At 42.6% G+C, this 22,006-nt stretch overlaps 1 protein-coding gene across 1 annotated transcript in view; it reads right to left on the bottom strand.

Moving 5' to 3' along the window:
- The window catches only part of ADAMTS20 (ADAM metallopeptidase with thrombospondin type 1 motif 20), a 231,939-nt gene extending 211,094 nt beyond the window's left edge, over nt 1–20,845 (bottom strand). The window contains exon 1 of the mRNA XM_038770479.1: nt 20,680–20,845. Within this exon, the coding sequence (XP_038626407.1) occupies nt 20,680–20,845 (166 nt within the window). The remainder of the gene's footprint in view (nt 1–20,679) is intronic.
- Between the last annotated feature and the right edge of the window lie 1,161 nt (nt 20,846–22,006).

Here is a 22,006-nt window from a genome sequence, read left to right on the forward strand (position 1 = left end):
CAAGTTTACATTACTGTCAGAGACTTTGGAGAAGGGAGTATGAAAGAGCTTGGAGGAAAGGAAAGATAACAATAGTAATAATAAAGTTCTTGCTATGTGCTAAGCTCTGGGTAGACACAAGGATATCATATCAGAGTCCATCACTGTCCCACATGGGGCTCAAAATATATCTTACCTATATTTTATTGGTGAAGAACCGAGGCTCAGGGAGGTTAAATGAGCTGCCCAAGGTCACACAGCAGGTCATAGACAGATAAGGTCATGGAGAAGCAGCATGGTTTAGTGGAAAGAGCCCGAGCTTGGGAGTCAGAGGCCATTGGTTCTAATCCCAGCTCTGCCACTTATCACCTGGGTGACTCTGGGCAAGTCACTTAACATCTCTGGGCCTCAGTTACCTCATCTGTAAAATGGGGATTAAGACTGTGAGCCCCACGTGGGACAATCTGTTTACCTTATGTCTACCCCAGTGCTTAGAACAGTGCTTGGCACATAATAAACGCTTAACAAATACCATCATTATAATAAGGGACTCGAACGTGTTTCTTCTGACACCCAATCCTGGCCTCTTTCTACTAGGCCACGGTGTTTGTGGGTGTAGTGTGCCCTTCTGCTTGCTGACAACCAAATCAGAAACAGAAAGAGGGGATTTGGCAAACAGAGCCAAAACTCTAATAAATTTTTGTTCTATTGAATGTTCATGAATTGGACTAATGCCTAGTTAGGCAAAGGTATGAAGCAACATGGCCTGGTGAGTAAAGGTGGGGCCTGGAAAACCGAGAACCTGGGTTCTAATTCCGGCTCCGCCACCTGGGTGCTGGGTGACCTTGAGCAAGTCAATTAACTTCTCAATGCCTCAGGTTCCTCAGTTGCAAAATGGGGATTCAATACCTCTTTGTATTCCTAATTAGACTGTGGACCCCATATGGGACAAGTATGGTCTCCGAAAATATTATTATCATTATTTATTATATATTGATAATAATCATATTTATTGACTGCTTACCATGTGCAAAGCACTGTACTAAGCACTTGGGAGGGAAAAACATCAGGCACATTCCCTGATTTGATTAGCTTGTATATACCCCAGCATTTAAAAGAGAGCTTGACACATAGTAAGTGCTTAACAAGTACCACAAAATTAATGATATCTCCCTATCACTATCAACTTCTACCCCCTTCTAGATTGTGAGCCTTCTCTCTGATCTCCCATCTTCGTGTCTCTCTCCACTTCAATCCATACTTCATGCTGCTGCCCGGATTATCTTTGTCCAGAAACGCTCTGGACATATTACTCCCCGCCTCAAAAACCTCCAATGGCTACCAATCAATCTGCGCATCAGGCAGAAACTCCTCACCCTGGGCTTCAAGGCTGTCCATCCCCTCGCCCCCTCCTACCTCACCTCCCTTCTCTCCTTCTACTGCCCAGCCCACACCCTCCGCTCCTCCACCGCTAATCTCCTCACCGTACCTCGTTCTCGCCTGTCCCACCATCGACACCCGGCCCACGTCATGCCCCGGGCCTGGAATGCCCTCCCTCTGCCCATCCACCAAGCTAGCTCTCTTCCTCCCTTCAAGGCCCTGCTGAGAGCTCACCTCCTCCAGGAGGCCTTCCCAGACTGAGCCCCTTCCTTCCATTCCCCCTCGTCCCCCTCTCCATCCCACCATCTTACCTCCTTCCCTTCCCCACAGCACCTGTATATATGTATATATGGTTGTACATATTTATTACTCTATTTATTTATTTATTTATTTTACTTGTACATTTCTATCCTATTTATTTTATTTTGTTGGTATGTTTGGTTCTGTTCTCTGTCTCCCCCTTTTAGACTGTGAGCCCACTGTTGGGTAGGGACTGTCTCTATGTGTTGCCAATCTGTACTTCCCAAGCGCTTAGTACAGTGCTCTGCACATAGTAAGCGCTCAATAAATACGATTGATTGATTGATTGATTGAGCCCACTGTTGGGTAGGGACCGTCTCTATATGTTGCCAACTTGTACTTCCCAAACACTTAGTACAGTGCTCTGCACACAGTAAGCGCTCAGTAAATACGATTGAATGAATGAATGAATGAACTTCATGTCAGCAGTATACTACCTAGGTAGCAAAATCGGATGATAACATTAAGTACTGAGTTGCTGATGAAAATCTTTGATAATGTTTAGGAGGGTACATAACTCCAGCTTTATTTAAGTTCAGTATCTGTATAGAACACTGTCCCAATACTGTCACTTATAATTATTTGCATGTCTTCTTGTATATGAGGCTCAATAATACAGTTGTCAACATATCATAGGACCATCTCCTATCTCTGACACTTTGGATGATATAGTCTACAGAGTTGGAAGAACTGATCCTTCTCACGGTACCTAACCTTCTCACTGTGCCTCGTTTTCGCCTATCCCTCCATCGACCCCAGGCCCATGTCCTCCCCCCGGCCTGGAATGCCATCCCTCCGCACATCCGCCAAGCTAGCTCTCTGTGCCAAGCCCTGGGGGAGATGCAGGCTAACAGGTTGTCCCATGTGCGGCTCACAGTCTTAACCCTAATCCCCATTTTGCAGATGAGGTATCTGAGGCACAGAGAGGTGGAGTGACTTGCCCAAAGTCACACAGCTGATAAGTGGCGGAGTCGGGATTACAACCCACAACCTCTGATTCCCAAGCCTGTGCTCTTGGCACTAAGCCATGCTTAGGTGTTTTCAAAGAGGTGTAAAAAGACATAGGTTTCGGAAGACACAATATTGTAGAAGATAAAGCAGGAGGGAGACTGACCAAATCCTCTCCAGTCTGGGAGAAATAGCTCTCCAGATGTGGGGGTTGCTGAGTGGACTTTCTTGACACACCTGTGAAGAGGACTAATTTGAACTAGGTGAGTGGTTAATGATGTCAGAATTGAAGGCTATGCTTCCCAGACTGAGCCCCCTCCTTCCTCTCCCCCTTGTCCCCGTCTCCATCCCCTGTCTTACCTCCTTCCCTTCCCCACAGCACCTGTATATATGTATATATGTTTGTACATATTTATTACTCTATTTATTTATTTATTTTACTTGTACCTATCTATTCTATTTATTTTATTTTGTTAATATGTTTGGTTTTGTTGTCTGTCTCCCCCTTCTAGACTGTGAGCCCACTGCTGGGTAGGGACTATCTCTATATGTTGCCAACTTGTACTTCCCAAGCGCTTAGTACAGTGCTCTGCACACAGTAAGCGCTCAATAAATATGATTGATTGATTTATTGATTGATTGATTCAGGGTACTGGTAGGGGAAAGTTCCTCAAGACTGCCCCTAATCAAGATAAGGAAAACCTCTGAAAGCTTTTGACCAATAGGTTTTCCCAGGGATCCTGGAGGCTCTTATCCTGATGTCCCCTGGAGTTTGTCTGGCTCGGAGAAGGCTCACAAAACCCCAAAATGTCACAAGTAGTTCATGTTGTTTGTTAGGATTCTATCCCTAAGAGCATAGCACAGAGCTCTCTACCTAGTAAGGGCTCATAGATTTTGCTGCCGAAGTGAATGCCAATATTAAGGCAATTTTTTATATAATTCAGACAAAACTGCATAAATATGTAATATCTAAGCTCCTTACTCTCCACTGTGCTTAAAGACAAATTATTTTCAAAAACATGATTTGTAATCTTATGAAAATCTATAAGGAATCATTATAGTAAAAATGAAAAAGAAAAATACAACAGCTTCCAAATTGGGAAGTGTCATAAGAAAATAATCACCATTGGTGATGGAATTTATTTATTTCTTTTTTAGAGATGTGGTAAGCTACAAGGACACTAATCATGGAGCCCAAGTGACCATTGTTTATTTGAGAAACAGCGTGGCTCAGTGGAAAGAGCGCGGGCTTTGGAGTCAGAGGTCAGGAGTTCAAATCCCAGCTCTGCCAATTTGTCAGCTGTGTGACTTTGGGCAGGTCACTTAACTTCTCTGTGCCTCGGTTCCCTCATCTGTAAAATGGGGATTAAGACTGTGAGCCCCACATGGGACAACCGGATCACCTTGTATCTCCCCAGCGCTTAGAACAGTGCTTTGCACGTAGTAAGCGCTTAACAAATACCATCATTATTACTATTATTCCTCCCTTCAAAGCCCTACTGAGAGCTCAGCTCCTAAAGGAGGCCTTCACAGACTGAGTCCCCTTTTTCCTTTCGTCCTCCCCATCCCCCCCACCCTACCTCCTTCCCCTCCCCACTGCACCTGTAAATATGTTTGTACAGATTTATTACTCTATTTATTTTACTTGTACATATTTACTATTCTATTAATCTTGTTAATGATGTGCATCTAGCTTTATTTCTATTTATTCTGATGATTTGACACCAGTCCACATGTTTTGTTTTGTTGTCTGTCTCCCCCTTCTAGACTGTGAGCCATTTGTGGGGTAGGGACCGTCTCCATATGTTACCAACTTGTACTTCCCAGGCGCTTAGTACAGTGCTCTGCACACAGTAAGCGTTCAGTAAATACAACTGAATGAATGAATGAACTGATCGAAAAGCACATTCTGACTCCAGTTTTCAAATCCCTACCTGCATCCTTAAAAAGTTTCATTTGGACAAGATTAGACTTACCGCAAAATATTTTTTTAACGTTTCTGAGTCGTTTCCCTCTTGTTACTATCCCACTGTCTTGATGACTGTCTGACCGAGAAGGGCCCCGTTTCAGTGCCCAGGTCAGAACTTTTAGCTGCAGCTTGTGCCCAGTTGGACTTGATATTAGCCTTTTTAACGGTTCAGATGTCACTTATTGTTACATAGGTTTTATGAGAAGCAGCATGGCGTAGTGGATAGAACACAGCCTTCTCACAATGCCTCAATCTCGCCTATATCACTGCCAACTCCTACCCAAAGTCCCGCCTCTAGCCTGGAATGCCCTCCTTCCTCAAATCATCAATCGTATTTATTGAGCGCTTACTATGTGCAGAGCACTGTACTAAAATCTGACCGACAATTACTCTCCCCACCTTCAAAGCCTTCCTGAAGGCCCATCTCCTCCATGAGGCCTTCCCAGACTAAGTCCCACTTTTCCTCATCTCCCACTCCCTTCTGCGCTGCCCTGACTTGCTCCCTTTTCTCTTCCCTCCTCCAGCACTTATGTTCACAGCTGTCATTTTATTTATTTGAATTGATGTCCGTCTTCCCACCTCTAGACTGTAAGCTCGTTGTGGGAAAGGAACATGTGTTTATTGTTGTATTGTACTCTCCCAAGTGCTTAGTATAGTGCTCTGCACACAGTAAGTGCTCAATAAATACAACTGGATGAAAGGTCGTGGGTTCTAATCCCAGCTCTGTCACTTGTCTGCTGTGTGACCTTGGACAAGCCACTTCACTTCTCTGGGCCTCAGTTATCTCATCTGTAAAATGGGGACTGAGACTGTGAGCCCCATGTGGGACAGAGACTGTGTTCAACCTGATTTGCTTGTTTCCACCCAGTGCTTAATACAGGGCCTGGCACATAGTAAATGCTAAACAAATACCACAATTATTATTATTATTGGTAGCTCATTTGGAGCACTTGGATAAATGGTCAATTCTAAATTTGCCATAGCACATGGTTTGTAGTAATATGAACACACCAAGTTGAAGATTTATAATACTGACCAACCTTTTAGCCTTTAGAGAATCTTTAGAGAAGCAATGTGGCTTAGAGGAAAGACTGTGGTCTTGGACGTCAGAGGGCATGGGTTCTAAGTTCCTTCTCCGCCACTTGGCAGCTGTGTGACTTTGGGAAAGTCATTTAGCTTCTCTGTTCCTCAGTTATCTCATCTGTAAAATGGGGATTAAGACCATGATCTCCGCCGGGGACAACCTGATAACCTTGTATCCACCCCAGCGCTTCGAATAGCACTTGGAACATAGTAAGCGCTTATCAAATACCATAGTTATTTTAGCCCAACTGGATTGTAAACTCCTTTTATTTGAATTATGCTTTCCAAAGTACACTACTGTGGCATACTGTACTGTACAACAGTGGACCTCCATCAGAAGACACATCCAGCTTCTCAAGCAGTGTCACTATTTTCTCCTATGACCACACTCCCTATCAAATGGCAGGACAAGATTACCACCACTGAGGTCCTGGAATGCAGACAGCTCCCATCAGTATTAAGGTAGCAAGAGGAACACGCTATTGTAGAAGAATGACATCAGCTTCCAAATTTAACTATATCACCTGAAAAACCAGCTATATATCGAAATAACTAGGGCTGTAGAATCTTGGCCAATTTCACTAACTCTGGAGGCCTTTACACAAGGGGCTTCAAGGGGGACCACAACTTAACCTCTAATTACCTGAGCAGAACAGAAAAGAGTGATAAATGGAGGTCAAGGTCAGAAAAAAACCTAAAAAAGATACAGAATATAAGAAAGAATGAAGAAAGAAATGATGTGTGTAGCGTTCTTTGGATACCGTTGCCTTATAAGCAAACACTCAGATTTCCTTTGGAGTTGGAGCTCTGAGACTGAGAAGAAGAATCCTCCTTAAGATGACTTCATTTTCATTCATTCAATCGTATTTATTGAGCTCTTTCTGTGTGCAGAGCACTGTACTAAGTGCTTGGGAAGTACAAATCTGTAACATATAGAGATGGTCCCTACCCAACAATGGGCTCACAGTCTAGAAGTGGCAGAGGAGTAAAGTGTGCGGGCTGGGCCGTAGAAGGAGAGAAGGGAGGTGAGGTAGGAGGGGGCAAAGTGATGGAGAGCTTTGAAGTCTATAGGAGTTTTTGCTTCAAACGAAGGTTGATAGGCAACCACTGGAGATTTTTTAGGAGGGGAGTGACAAGCCCAGAGCGTTTCTGTAGAAAGATCAATCAATCAATCAATCAATCGTATTTATTGAGCGCTTACTATGTGCAGAGCACTGTACTAAGCGCTTGGGAAGTACAAATTGGCATCACATAGAGACAGTCCCTACCCAACAGTGGGCTCACAGTCTAAAAGGGGGAGACAGAGAACAGAACCAAACATACCAACAAAATAAAATAAGTAGGATAGAAATGTACAAGTAAAATAAATAAATAAATAAATAAATAGAGTAATAAATATGTACAACCACATATACATATATACAGGTGCTGTGGGGAAGGGAAGGAGGTAAGACGGGGGGATGGAGAGGGGGGCGAGGGGGAGAGGAAAGAAGGGGCTCAGTCTGGGAAGGCCTCCTAAAGAAAGAAAGAAAGATAATCCGGGCAGCAGAGTTAAGAATAGATTGAAGCGGGGAGAGACAAGAGGATGGGAGATCAGAAAGGAGGCCAATGCACTAATCCATTTGGGATAGGATGAGAGACTGAACCAGTAAGGTAGCAATTTGGATGGAGAGGCAAGGGCAGATCTTGGCGAAGTTGTGAAGGTGAGACCAGCAGGTTTTGGTAACGGATTGGATGTGTGGGGTAAATGAGAGAGCGGAGTCAAGGATGACACCAAGGTTGCGGGCTTGTGAGACGGGAAGGATGGTAGTGCCTTCCACAGTGACGGGAAAGTCAGAGGCAAAAAGGCCTCTGCTTCAGAGGGCACCTCCCAAAAGATATTAAACAGCACTTCCTATCTGCGCAGGGGCAGAATTTTTAAGTACAAATATAGTGAGCTACTTTGACTCTCTTCTCTTCCCTTAGTGCCTGAGGAGAGTCTGCTGGAAGCCATGTTGCCCTTGTCTTTGGGAATGGGTCTTTCCCCAACCCTGTTCAACATGTAAATTAGTGAGAGAAATTAAATGAGGCACTAGGGATTTGGAACTTTCTGTTAGTTTCCCCTTTTTCTGTTAATTTCTGTCCTTCTCTGAATTAAGCTTCTGTGTGAGGAAGTGTAAATATTGGTCCCTTTTTAAGATGTACAATATTGTGCCAAATTCTTAGTATAGAGAAGCAGCATGGTTCAGTGGAAAGAGTCAGAGGTCATGGATTTGAATCCCGGCTCCACCACTTGTCAGCTGTGTAACCTTGAGCAAGCCACTTAACTTCTCCGGGCCTCAGTTCCCTCATCTGCAAAATGGGGATTAATACTGTAAGCCCCACGTGGGACAACCTGATTACCTTGTATCCTTCAAGAGCTTAGAACAGTGCTTTGCACATAGTAAGCACTTAACAAATACCATCATCATTATTATTACTATTATTACAGTGCTCTGCACACAGTAAGTGCACAATAAGTATGATTGATTGATCTATTGAGTCCAAGCACTTGGCACACTGCACAGAGTAAGCACACAATAAGGAACTAAAGCCAGCATAACATATGCTTGCTTGAGTTGTGTTGGAAGTAGTGGTGGTGGTTTGTGCTGAGACGCCCAAACACAAACACGTCCAAATGCATTGTGATGTGGCTGGGAGAGATAGACCGCAGAAGAGACTATCTCTGACACCTCCACGGCACCAAACACCAGTGTGTGCTCCTCTGTTTCCAAAAGACAATTTTCAGGACGACCCTCAGTGTAGACAGGATTGCAAACTGTACTCTCTCAGTACAGTGCTATGCACATAGAAAGCACTCAATAAATTTGACTGACTCCCAACGCTTCACAAGAAGTGTTCAAAAACATCTGCCAACATTTCAATATCTTCAATTCTGTCTCAGAGGAGTGAGAATACTGACTACTCTTCCCTACGATGCTATAGCAGATTTATCACCCAATGCTCCCAAAGCAATAATCAAAGAAATGAGACACAAAAATATGGTGATAAGAGGTGAGTTTTTGTTGACAGCAAGCCTGCCATTTAGCAACTTCCCCAGGGACCAATCATTTCTTGGTCTCTCAACTTTAGCAAAGGTGCAAATTTCCAGTGGACTGTTTCAATAACCTCACATCAAGCTAATCCAGAATACTCAATCTCTCCTTTTTCCATACTGTGGAGCTCTCCTGTGGTCCTGAATTTCTGGTTCAAATCTACATCTCCTCCCTAGTTCTCTCTCCCTCCCTCCTGCCTTTAGGACATCTCCACCTGGATGTCTGCCTGCCATCTAAAACTCAACATATCCAAGACTGAGTTTATCTTCCCTCCCAAACCCTGTCCTCTCCCTGACTGTCCCATCACTGTGGATGACACTGCCATCCTTTCCATCTCACAAGCCCGCAACCTTGATGTCAACCTTGACTCCGCTCTCTCATGCACCCCACACATCCAATCCCACACCAAAACCTGCCGGTCTCATCTCCACAACATCACCACGATCCGCCCTTTCCTCTCCATCCAAACTGCTACCTTACTGGTTCAATCTCTCATCCTATCCCGAATGGATTACCACTCCGGCCTCCTTTCTGATCTCCCATCCTCCTGTCTCTCCCCCTTCAGTCTATACTTCACTCTGCTGCTCAGATTATCTCTGTACAGAAACACTCTGGGCATGTCAGTCGCTTTCTCAAAAATCTCCAGTGGTTGCCTATCAACCTTCAAATGAAGAAAAAAACTCCTCACTCTTGGCTTCAAAGCTCTCCATCACCTTGCCCCCTCCTACCTCACCTCCCTTCTCTCCTTCTCCAGCCCAGCCTGCACACTCTGCTCTTCTGCCGTTAACCTCCTCACTGGGCCTCATTCTCGCCTGTCCCGCCGTCAACCCCTGGCCCACATCGTACATCTGGCCTGGAATGCCCTCCCTCCAAACATCCGCCAAACTACCTCTCTTCCTCCCTTCAAAGCCCTACTGAAAACACCTCCTCTAGGAGGGCTTCCCAGACTGAGCACCCCTTTTCCTCTGCTCCTCCTCCCCTCCCCATCACCCTTACTCCCTCCCTCTGCTCTACCCCCTTCCCCATCCCACAGCACTTGTGTATATATATACATATTTATTATTCTATTTTTTTATTAATGATGTGTAACTACCTATACTTCTATTTATTTACTTTGATGCTATTAAATCTACTTGTTTTGTTTTGTTGTTTATCTCCCCTCTTCTAGACTGTGAGCCCGTTGTGATGTGGGGATTGTCTCTGCTGCCGAATCGTACTTTCCAAGTGCTTAGTACAGTGCTCTGCACACAGTAAGCACTCAATAAATATGATTGAATGAATGGAGTAGGCAGCACAGCAACATTAATGCATTAATGTTTGATAATCAAGAGAGTAGTAGTTCTCAACCACCTAAGGTGCTATCACTTGGCCTTCTCACTGAATATGGAGGACACTTGTTTCATAATCTAAATTTCCCATTTCCAAATATTAAATGGTGTTTTATTCAGTCAGAGTTTCCTTCATTTCGCTTTGCAAGCTTCACTCCATCCAATTGTGTAATGGCACCAGATAACCAAGGTCTTGGCTCTTTTGTTTAACCCCATCAATTCTGAAGTTCTTTCTCCACTCCAGCTCTTGCTGACAACTGGAAACCTGGGGAACTATGTCTATCTACTTGTTTTGCATTGTTATCTGTCTCCCCCTTCTAGACTGTGAGACAGTTGTTGGGTAGGAGTTGTCTCTATCTGTTGCCAAATTGTACTTTCCAAGCGCTTACTAACAGTGCTCTGCACACAGCAAGCGCTCCATAAATACAATTGAATGAATGAATGAACTAGAAAGTAGTTAATGGCAACATCACAAATTAAATTTCTATTTCATTCTGAATACTACAAATATCAAGATTTTGAGCCTTTCCTCACTCCACCCATATAGCAGGATAAATGTTGTGACAATACACAATAGAGTAATAATCAGAATGAAGGGTAAGAATTCGATTTTTTTAAGGATTTAATGCCCCATTTGGACATGAAAAGTAGTCAAAGAAAACGTTCCAGAAGTAAAAATTGGCAAGACATTAGAAAATTATTGAGGAATAAAAAAGCCTGAAAAATAATTAAAAATAAAACAAGGAAAGGTAAATGGGGGTATGAAAGGTCCCACAATCAAAGCTGAAACTGCCACTACATGGGCAATCACAGCCATATACCAAGCAACAAAGTGACGAAAACCCTATGTGGAAATTTCAAAACAGGCAATGGGCCAAACAAAGGCAAAGATGGAAAAATATGTGTAACAGAGGAAGAATAGAAAAACAGATGCACAGAAAACTTCAAAGCCACTTTCAAAAGTATGGGCCCCTCCCCAACACCAGATTTTGATGAAACATATGGAGTGGAACAACGTGACATTAAAACCAATCCAATGGAGATGGCAGAAAGGCAGACAGCAAACAGGAAGCCCCAGACTTACAAAACAGTGGGAGATAATCAAATTACAACCAGAATGGTAAAAGTATGCTGCTGTTAACACACCAAATGAATTGACCCTACCTATTCAGTGAAGTTCTTGAAAAGGAGATGTCAACTCTCCACTCCCCAAATCTGCTCACCCACTGCACCACTAGCCTGTAAACTTTGCTGTGTGACTGGGGCAAGCCACTTCACTTCCCTGTGCCTCAGTTACCTCATCTGTAAAGTGGGGATTGAGAATGTGAGCCACGCGAAGGACAGGGACTGTGTCCAACCCAGTTTGCTTGTATCTACCCCAGCATTTATTAATAATAATGGCATTTATTAAGCGCTTACTATGTGCAAAGCACTGTTCTAAACTCTGGGTTACAAGTGCCTAACAAATAGTAAACGCTTAACAAACACCACAACTATTATTATTATCATTATCATTACTGTACTGGGTTCTCCCAAGCACTTATTACAATGCTCAGCACACAGTAAGAACCCAATAAATATGATTTATTGATGATGGACATGGGATAGGGACTATATCTAAACTCCTTACATCACTGTATAATTCCTAATACTTAGTACAGTGCTTTGCACAAAGTGAGTGCATAACAAATATCATATAAAGTACTCCAGTTATTATTTGGAAATAAGAGTTTCTCGCTGTGGAATCAAAATGAATCAGTTTCCATCAACTGATGCTAGTTTCACAATATCTCAAGTGCTGGGACTTCATAGAACAAGAATCTCAATTTGAATTCTCTTTAGGAGTTAAAGGATGAGAAAATACTTTCTTCTCTTACATCAAGACCAATTTTTAACCCAGGGCTCATTACTTTGAGAAGCAACGTGGTACATATTTACTATTCTATTTATTTTGTTAATGATGTGCATCTAGCTTTAATTCTACTTTTTCTGACAACTTGACACCTGCCCAAATGTTTTGTTTTGTTGTCTGTCTCCCCCTTCTAGACTGTGAGCCCGTTGTTGGGTAGGGACCGTATCTATATGTTGCCAACTTGTACTTCCCAAGCGCTCTGCACACAGTAAGCACTCAATAAATACGACTGAATGAGTGAAGAGGAAAGTTAATGGGCCTGGGAGTTAGAAGACCTAGATTCTAATCTCAGTTCTGCCAGTTGTCTCTTTGAGACCTTGAGCAAGTCATTTAACTTCTCAGTGCCTCAGTTTCCCAATCTGTAAAGTGGGGATTAAAAACCTGTTTTCCATCCTACTTAATAGTAAATTCCAGGTGGAAGAGAGTCTGTGTCCAACCTGATTAATCCCAGAGCTTAATACTGTGCTGGAGTCCAACACTGGATTCCTTGTTGCCAACTTGTACTTCCCAAGCGCTTAGTACAGTGCTCTGCACAGAGTAAGCGCTCAATAAATACAACTGATTGATTGATTGATTGGATTCATTTATTCATTCATTCATTCAATCATATTTATTGAGAATTTACTGTGTGCAGAACACTGTACTAAACGCTTGGGAGAGTGCAGTACAACAATAAGATGACACATTCCCTGCCCCCAGCAAGCTTACAGTCTAGTAAGAAGTACTTAATCAATACCACAATCATTATTGTACTTATTGTTAAAATGTGGCCATACAGGAAAGTGCAATATTCAGTTCTTAACCATTCTTACTGAAATGAAAATAAGCCCCATCCTATAAATCCTGGCCCTGAAAAAACCAAAAACTAATGAGCCTAAAAAAAACAAGGCCCATTTTTTTCATTTAGCTTTCATAGGAATCTGGGGGTAGGGGGCAGGGAGTGGCCAGAAATAATTTGTCTCTTGGGTTATGAAGACATGTAGTATGTAGGCCAGGGTGGTGGTCCACACACAGTAAGCGCTCAATAAATACGATTGATGATGATGATGAATTTGAGGTGGAAGACAGATGGAAGGAATCGCTCCTGGGGGATTTTCCTCAGCGATATTCCATGCTGTGGTGATTTGGGGAGAAAGTCCCCTAGAAGACATTTTAACTTTACAAACAAGGAAACCAGGCTTCTTTAGTCTCTCTTCTGAGTTCCCTGCCACTCAGGGGCTTTGGGGCAAAGACTGCTTAATGCATCTTGTCAGGAATGCAACTGGGACTGTACCTGAGCCAGGCAGATGCTTGTGTACTTGATCTACTGAGTTGGGCAAGTATGGAGATGGCTGCAGAAAGGAGCAGTTCAAGTTGCTTTTAGTAAATAAGTGTGGGACCAAATCATACTTTTTAGGTCAAATAGAATATTTTGGAGACCTACCAATTTCCCAAAATTACAAGCAAAGGTTGGTTACTAGGACCTAGATTCTATGCAATAAAAATAGAGGAGGTTCCTGTGCTGAATGGCAGCTGGAGAAACTATTACATCATACTTGACTGTTCCAATTCTTTGGTAAGAAGATCATTCGGAATCACATTTATTGAGCCCATATTCTGGGCAGAGCATTGGACTAAGGCACATGGGAGAGGACAAAGCAATACAACTGGTAGACATTGTCCCTGCCCTCAAGGACTTTACAAGATCTACAATCATTCTCTTTGGCCCTTTACAAGCCATTCATTCATTCATTCATTCAACAGTATTTACTGAGCACTTACTGTGTGCAGAGCACTATACTAAGTCCTTGGGAGAATACACATGGCCTAGTGGCAACAGCCAGGGCTTGGGATTCAGAGGTCATGGGTTCTAATTCCGGCTCCGCCATTTATCAGCTGCGTGACTTTGGGTAAGTCACTTAACTTCTGTGTGCCCCAGTTACCTCATCTGTTAAATGGGGATTAAGACTGAAATGGGGATTAAGACTGTGAGCCCCACATGGGACAACCTGATTACCTGTATTTACCCCGGGGCTTAGAACAGTGCTAGGCACATAGTAAGTGCTTAATAATACTAATAATAGTAATAATAATAATGATGGCATTTTTTAAGCGCTTACTATGTGCCAAGAACTGTTCTAAGCACTGAGGAGGTTACAAGGTGATGAGGTTGTCCCATGGGGGGCTCACAGTCTTCATCCCCATTTTACAAATGAGGTAACTGAGGCCCAGAGAAGTTAAGTGACCTGCCCAAAGTCACACAGCTGACAATTGGCAGAGTCAGGGTTTGAACCCATGACCTCTGACTCCAAAGCCCAGGCTCTTTCCACTGAGCCACGCTGCTTCTCACGCTGCCTAACATATACCACCATTATTATTATTATTACAAAGTAACAATAAACAGCTACGATCCCTGCCCACAATGAGTTCACAGTCTAGTGTAAGCTAGCTTACTCAGGAGTAAGCTAAAGTCGATTATGAGTGACTAATTTTCTCACAACTGGTGCTCAAAGAGGGATCTGAGTAGGAGGAATGATATTTTTCGAACACATTTACCTGAGAAGCTAACATTCACCTGATAAAATGAACCACTACTTATCTTCTAGACTGTGAGTCCGCTGTTGGGTAGGGACTGTCTCTATATGTTGTCAACTTGTACTTCCCAAGCGCTAAGTACAGTGCTCTGCACACAGTAAGCGCTCAATAAATACGATTGAATGAATGAATTAATGAATAACTTCTTAGTAGTAATGGTAATGTTCCACAAAAGTTCTTCTCCTTTCTGGACAGTGATGCTGCTAACTGGTGAATCCCTTAAAGAGAGGCACCATGGCCATGTGAGTACAGCACAGCGTCTGACTCAACACGCTCCCAAATCCTCTAAATGTAATTTTCACCTGTAGTAGCAAGAGGGTGTAGCACAGAATTGGGCTTTTCTATTGCAAGCCCCCAACCTTGGTGTCATCCTCAACTCTGTTCTCTCATTCACACCACATATCTAATCCGTCACCAAAATCTGCTGGTCTCACCTCCACAACACCGCCAAGATCCGCCCTTTCCTCTCCATCCAAACCACTACCCTGCTGGTTTGATCTCTCATCCTATCCCGACTGGATTACTGCATCAGCCTCCTCTCTGATCTCCCATCCTCCTGTCTCTCCCCACTTCAGTCTATACTTCACTCTGCTGCCCGGATCATCTCTGTGCAGACACACCCTGGGCACATTACTCCCCTCCTCAAAAATCTCCAGTGGCTGCCTGTCAACCTACGAATCAAGCAAAAACTCCTCACTCTCGGCTTCAAGGCTCTCCATCCCCTCACCCCCTCCTAATAACAATAATGATGGCATTTATTAACTGCTTACTATTTGCAAAGCACTGTTCTGAGCGCTGGGGAGGTTACAAGGTGATCAGGCTCACAGTCTTAATCCCCATTTTACAGATAAGGTAACTGAGGCACGGAGAAGTTAAGTGATTTGCCCAAAGTCACACAGCTGACAATTGGCGGAGCCAGGATTTGAACCCCAGAGCACTGACTCCAAAGCCCGTGCTCCTTCCACTGAGCCATGCTGCTTCACAAAGTAAATGCTCAGTAAATACTGTTGAATGAATGAATGAATGGCTTCTAAAGGGCCAAAGAGAATGATTGTAGAACTTGTAAAATCCTTGGGGGCAGGGATTATGTCTACCAATTGTACTGCTTTGTCCTCTCCCATCTCACCTCACCCTACCTCACCTCCCTTCTCTCCTTCTCCAGCCCAGCCCGCACCCTCCGCTCCTCTGCTGCTAACCACCTCACTGGGCCTCATTCTCACCTGTCCCGCTGTCAACCCCCGGCCCAAGTCCTTTCCCTGGCCTGGAATGCCCTCCTTCCACACATCTCAAGCTAGCTCTCTTCCTCCCTTCATAGCCCTACTGAGAGCTCACCTCCTCCGGGAGGCCTTCCTACACTGAGCCCCCTTTTTCCTCTCCTCCTCCCCATCCCCCCGCCCTACCTCCTTCCCCTCCCCACAGCACCTGTATATTTGTTTGTGCAGATTTATTACTCTATTTATTTTATTTTTATATATTTACTATTCTATTTATTTTGTTAATGATGTGCATATAGCGTTAATTCTATTTGTTCTGATGATTTTGACACCTGCCTACATGTGTCTTGTGTTTTGTTGTCTGTCCCCCACTTCTAGACTGTGAGCCCGTTGTTGGGTAGGGACCGTCTCTATTCGTTGCCAACTTGTACTTCCCAAGCACTTAGTACAGTGCTTTGCACACAATAAGCGCTCAATAAATATGATTCATCCATTCATTTATTCAATCATATTTATTGAGCGCTTACTGTGTGCAGAGCACTGTACTAAGCGCTTGGGAAGTACAAGTTGGCAACATATAGAGACAGTCCCTACCCAACAGTGGGCTCACAGTCTAGAAGGGGGAGGCAGAGAACAAAACAAAACATATTAACAAAATAAAATAAATAGAATAAATATGTACTAATAAACACATACACACATACATACATATTGTATTTATTGAGCGGATTGAATGAATGAATGAATGAATACTGCCTCTCCTCTGGTCTCTCTGCTCCGCCTTGCCTGCTCTCATCTCCCCCGACCCCCATAATTGTGGTAATAATTGTGGTATTTGTTAAGCGGTTACTATGTGCCAGGCATCGTTCTAAGCGCTGGGGTAGATACAGGGTAATCAGGTTGTCCCACATGGCACCCTCATTTTTAGTCCCCATTTTACAGATGAGGTAACTGAGGCACAGAGAAGTTAAGTGACTTGCCCAAGGTCACAGAGTAGACAAGTGGCAGAGGCGGGATTAGAACCCACGACCTCCGACTCCCAAGCCTGTGCTCTTTCCATAAACCACGCTGCTTCTTCATAATGGATTAGAGTGAATAATAATGCTGTAGAAATTGCAGCTTACTAAAGTAAAATTAGATTTTTTTAATGGTATTTGTTAAGTACTTACTATACGCCAGGCACTGTACTAAGCACTGAGGTACATCTCCCACAGGGGAATTACAGTTTAAATCCCCAAAACGGTGCTTGGTACATAGTAAGTTCTTAACAAATAACATTATTATTATTATCATTATTAATATTATCATTTTACAGAGAGTTAACTGAGGCACAGAGAAGTTAAGAGACTTACCAAAGGTCACAGAGCAGGAAAGTGGCAAAGCTGGAATTAAAACCCAGGTCTTTCTGATTTCTAGGCCTGAGCTCTATCCACTAGGCAATGCTGCTTCTCAAGTGGATATTCAGAAATGTCAGAGAGTTACAAGGTTTCTTTGTTTTCTGTTTTGATTTTAAGTGGTTAGTTTTAAGAACGTCTATTCAAAAGCCTTTTTGCATATCTTTTTATGTGTCTGAAGCAACAGGGATTTGTGAGCAACAAAATGAGTATGCAAAAAAAAAAAATCAGTCTTCAGTTCCCTAGCTGGATGTATAATTGTCCAATTATGTCCACAAAAATGAGGAACAAATGATTAATTAATTCAGTGATTAGCTAACAGCCATTGCTCACATTTGAACCAAAATATCTTATTTGTATGTTTAGCTTACGGTGAATTTAAGATCTGATTTCTTGCATCTACTTCAGCAGTTAGTCCCAGGCTTGTAGTATGCCCATAATAAATACCCAAATTATTATTTGTAACTGCAGTTTTGTTAAAAACTGATTTTAAATATTTGAATTTAAAAACAAGATTTCTTATTGAATACCATCATTAGAACTCATAATTGACTTTTAAAAAAGAGGCTGATTTTAAAAATTCTGGATTTAAATGCAAAACTCCTTACTAAATACCAAAACCATACTTCACAATTGAAATTTTGAAAACAGAAGTTCTCTTTCAAATATTTTGATTTAAATACATAACCGAATTTCCGGGGGAAAAAAATGAATACACATGAAATGTCCACACCACTACACTGTATTTCCACTACACTGTATTTCCTGTTCACTAACCAAAGGAAAAAATTCTTCTTCCAAATAGAAATGCTTTGTCCAGTTTTTTCTTTCACCATTTTCTCCCTGCTAATGGGCAGGGGTTGCGGTTTTGAACTAAGGGAATTGCATAAATTTCCTGACATGTAATATGCATTCAGAATACCTACTTGGGGGGGTTTTCATTTTATGGCGACGAACTATTCATTAAATAAGTTGCTTCTCAATGCTAGGTTACATCAAGCATTAGCTCCTTTCTCTAACACTCTATTGTGAAGCCAACCCATTTGTGCTTTCTTTGAAGCCATAAAAATGAATTCCTTATGTTCATATTAAAAGCACAAGAAAGGCACCTATTATGTCAACAGATTTTAAAACACTGCCTTAGACACAGTAAGAAACACTCTAAAATGGCACTCTCATAATAGCAAGGGTTAAGAAGTGCATTACACAGGCAGAATCTTCAAAGATATCATTATTTCTCAAAAATGATGGTATTCACTGTTTGGAACTATAGTTTATGGACACCTACAGTCTCAAAAAAATCCTTTCTAATCCCACTCTTGTTTAGATTTTGTACTTTGATGATAACTGCAGGTGCCTTTTTTCAACTACATCATTATCTGTCATTCGAAAAATGGTGAAGATTCAAGCAGATACACACTCACTCGGATGCACTGATTTTAAAACTCATCAACTTCTAAAACTAATTTTGGAATAACGTGAATTCAGTCATCCAATCAAATAACTTTTTTTTCCAAAATTAACCTTTTGCCTATTATTTCTGGGTTCTAACCTTTCAAAACTATAGCTTAGTGGAATTAAATATCTGATCCTCTGCTCTACTTTCAGTGGCTAAAGTTGTGAAAGTCCGTCTGCAGGATGCCTGCATTTTTTTCTAAAATTACACCCCCGAATTGAAGCTATAGTCTAATGTATTCTGTCCCCCAAGTGACATGATGGCAAGAATGAAATACAAAATCTGTTCATTTCTTTAATAGTCCCCATCGATTCTTTCTGCAAGTAGATTTAGACTATTTTGTCAGAACCTGAAATGCATTAGTAACATATACGATGGTAAATCTGACTACGTCTGTAAAGAATGAGAAAAAGAAATTTCACTGAGCTTTCTCATTATTTAGGGAGAATGACATCATCTGAGTTATGGTGATGTGCTTAATCTTTTGAAGGCCACGACATGGGTGAATGAATTCTTATCTGAAGAAAGAGGAGTAGGGACATGAGCACTCCTGAGGGTTAAATCACACCCCTGCTTAGGACTCAATAACCCTCTTGCCATTCGGTGATGGCCAAGAAGCCCCTTCCTACCTTCTCTGTGCCTCAGTTTCCTCATCTGTAAAATGGGATTAAATACCTGTTTTCCCTGTCCCTCAGACAGTGATTCTATTATTGTACTTTATTTACACTGGCACTTTGTATATGGCTTGGTACAGAGTGAGCACTTCGCCAATACCACAATCACTCTTTCCTCACCTGTAAAATGGGAAGTAAATCCCAATTCTGCTTAATGTGGGCAAAAGAGTTATTTATTCCATTTATTTATTTATATTAATGTCTGTCTCCCCCTCTAGACTGTGACCTCACTGTGTGCAGGAATGTGTCTACTGTATTTATTTATTTGTGTATATTTATTAATATGTGTTACACTGTACTCTCCCAAGCACTTAGTACAGTGCTCTGCACTCAATAAGCACTCAAGAAATACCACTGATTGATTATTAGATTGAACTGTAATCACCATGTGGGACCAGAATAGTGCCTGACCTGATTAACGTGTATCTATCCTAGCACTTATTACAGTGTTTGGCACATAGTAAGTGCTTAATAAGTACCATAATTCTTCATTATTATATTTAGTATTGTCATCATCATCTTTAGGCACTTTTTTCCTAAAAGCTTAGCAGTTACCTAGTTACACATTCTTGAGGTCATAAAGCCACAGCACTGGGGTTCCCTGGGCTCAGAATCCCATGACCCCCTAATAAAGCTGGAAATAAGTCAGAAGCCCAAGGACGGAGAAAGGCTCAGAGCAACCTTGAGGATAGTCATCGCTCAATAAATACGATTGATGATTCATTCATTCAATTGTATTTATTGAATACTTAGTGTGTGCAGTGCAACTCAGCAACAAATAGAGCCAATCCCTACTTAACAACAAGCGTACGGTCTAGAAGGGGGAGACAGATACCAAAACAATCCCAGCTCCGCCAGTTGTCAGCTGTGTGACTTTGGGCAAGTCACTTCACTTCTCTGGCCCTCAGTTACCTCATCGGTAAAATGGGGATGAAGACTGTGAGCCCCCTGTGGGATAACCTGATCACCTTGTAACCTCCCCAACGCTTAGAACAGTGCTTTGCACAGAGTAAGCGCTTAATAAATGCCATTATTATTATTATTATTATTATTATTAAGTAAACAATCATAGGATATGTGTCCTAGGCAGCAAGCAACCCATGAAAGGAGGCAGACTGTAGTCTTTCCCTGGTTCCCCAAATAGAAGAGTCCCTCAAGATCCAATCTCCCTGCATTCCCCTACAGCTTTGAGGGTGTGGGGGGTCCCCAAAGCTGCTCCACGATCCAGGCACTACCAGCTGGAATCCTGAGGTTGGCACTGGAAGGGGTCTGGACAAGACCCAAGACTTGCAGAAAAAAACATAACTAAGCTGACTCCATAAACGTCATCCCCGAAAACACAGGTCCAGGGTTTGGGGTAGTGAAATCACACAGAATGTAAAGTACTATTTTACCTGACACGTCGCAAGGTCTGGGCAGAGCCTGAGAATGATCATTTTTGATCTCTTCGTACCTGTAGATGAGATGCGGTTTGTTATGACCGTCTTCGTGTTCACTACCGTCTGCCTTCAACAGAGGCTCGAGAAAATATTCACCATCGGGTGCTTTGAATGTGCCCATCTGAAAATAATGGAAAGAAAATCAAATATCCAGTTCCCCAAAGGGCGATGTTCCCCCACTCAAGAAACTCAAGTGGATGCCCATCAACCTCCTCATCAAACAAAAACTCCTCACCACTGGCTTCAAAGCATTCGATCACCTTGCCCTCTGTCACCTCACCTTGCTACTCTCCTATTACAACCTTGTCTTGTCTATCTCACAACTGACCCCTTGCCACATCCTGCCTCTAGCCTGCAATGCCCTCCCTCAGACAATTATTCTCCCAGCCCTCAAAGCCTTATTGAAGGTACACTTCCTCCAAAAGGCCTTCCCAAACTAAGCCCTCCTTTCCTCTTCTCCCACTCCCTTCTGCGCTGCCCTTACTCGCTTCCTATATTCATCCCCCCTCCCAGCCCAACAGCACATAAGTACATATTTATAATTTATTTATATTAATGTCTGTCTCCCCTTCTAGACTGTAAACTTGTTATGGACAGGGAATGTGTCTTTTTATTGTTATTGTACTCTCCCAAGTGCTTAGTACAGTGCTGTGCACCCAGTAAGCACTCAATAAATATGATTGAATGAGTCCCTGGTCTTATGGATCTTACAGATTTAACTATGAACACCAAAAGATTTTAGGAATTCACCAGCAGGCAGCCTCTCGTGGAAAGCCCTCTTATACAGGGTGACCAGTTTTTCTGCATTATATCTAAGTGCTCAGTTCAGCGGTCAGCACACAGTAAGCACTCAGTAAATTCCACTGATCATTATCGGGGGGTCCAGTTTACAGGTGCTCTGCTCCATCCCCTGTAAGGTAGCATCCAGCACTGGATATCTAAATGCCCTGTATTCATAATTCTAATGCCCATCTTGTCTTCCCCTCAGCTCCTGACATTGAGTGTCATGGCCTGAAAGCAGCATCAGAATTTAGAAAACCTGGGACGGCATAGCAATGGCTCTAAAGTAATTACTGGAGTTGGGGGAAGACACAGATCTGGACAAACTTGGATGGGTATCTGCCAAAATTGCATCTGGGTGATAGAGTAATGCATTTGTCGTCACATGCAACCCAGATTCTAGTTGTTGGGTTTTTTTTGCCTCCTGTCACTGGCCACCATCATAATAATAATAATGGTATTTGTTAAGCACTTACTATGTGCAAGGCACTGTTCTAAGTGT

Source organism: Tachyglossus aculeatus, chromosome 2, assembly GCF_015852505.1.
Source record: "Tachyglossus aculeatus isolate mTacAcu1 chromosome 2, mTacAcu1.pri, whole genome shotgun sequence".
Classification (NCBI taxonomy): Eukaryota; Metazoa; Chordata; class Mammalia; order Monotremata; family Tachyglossidae; genus Tachyglossus; species Tachyglossus aculeatus.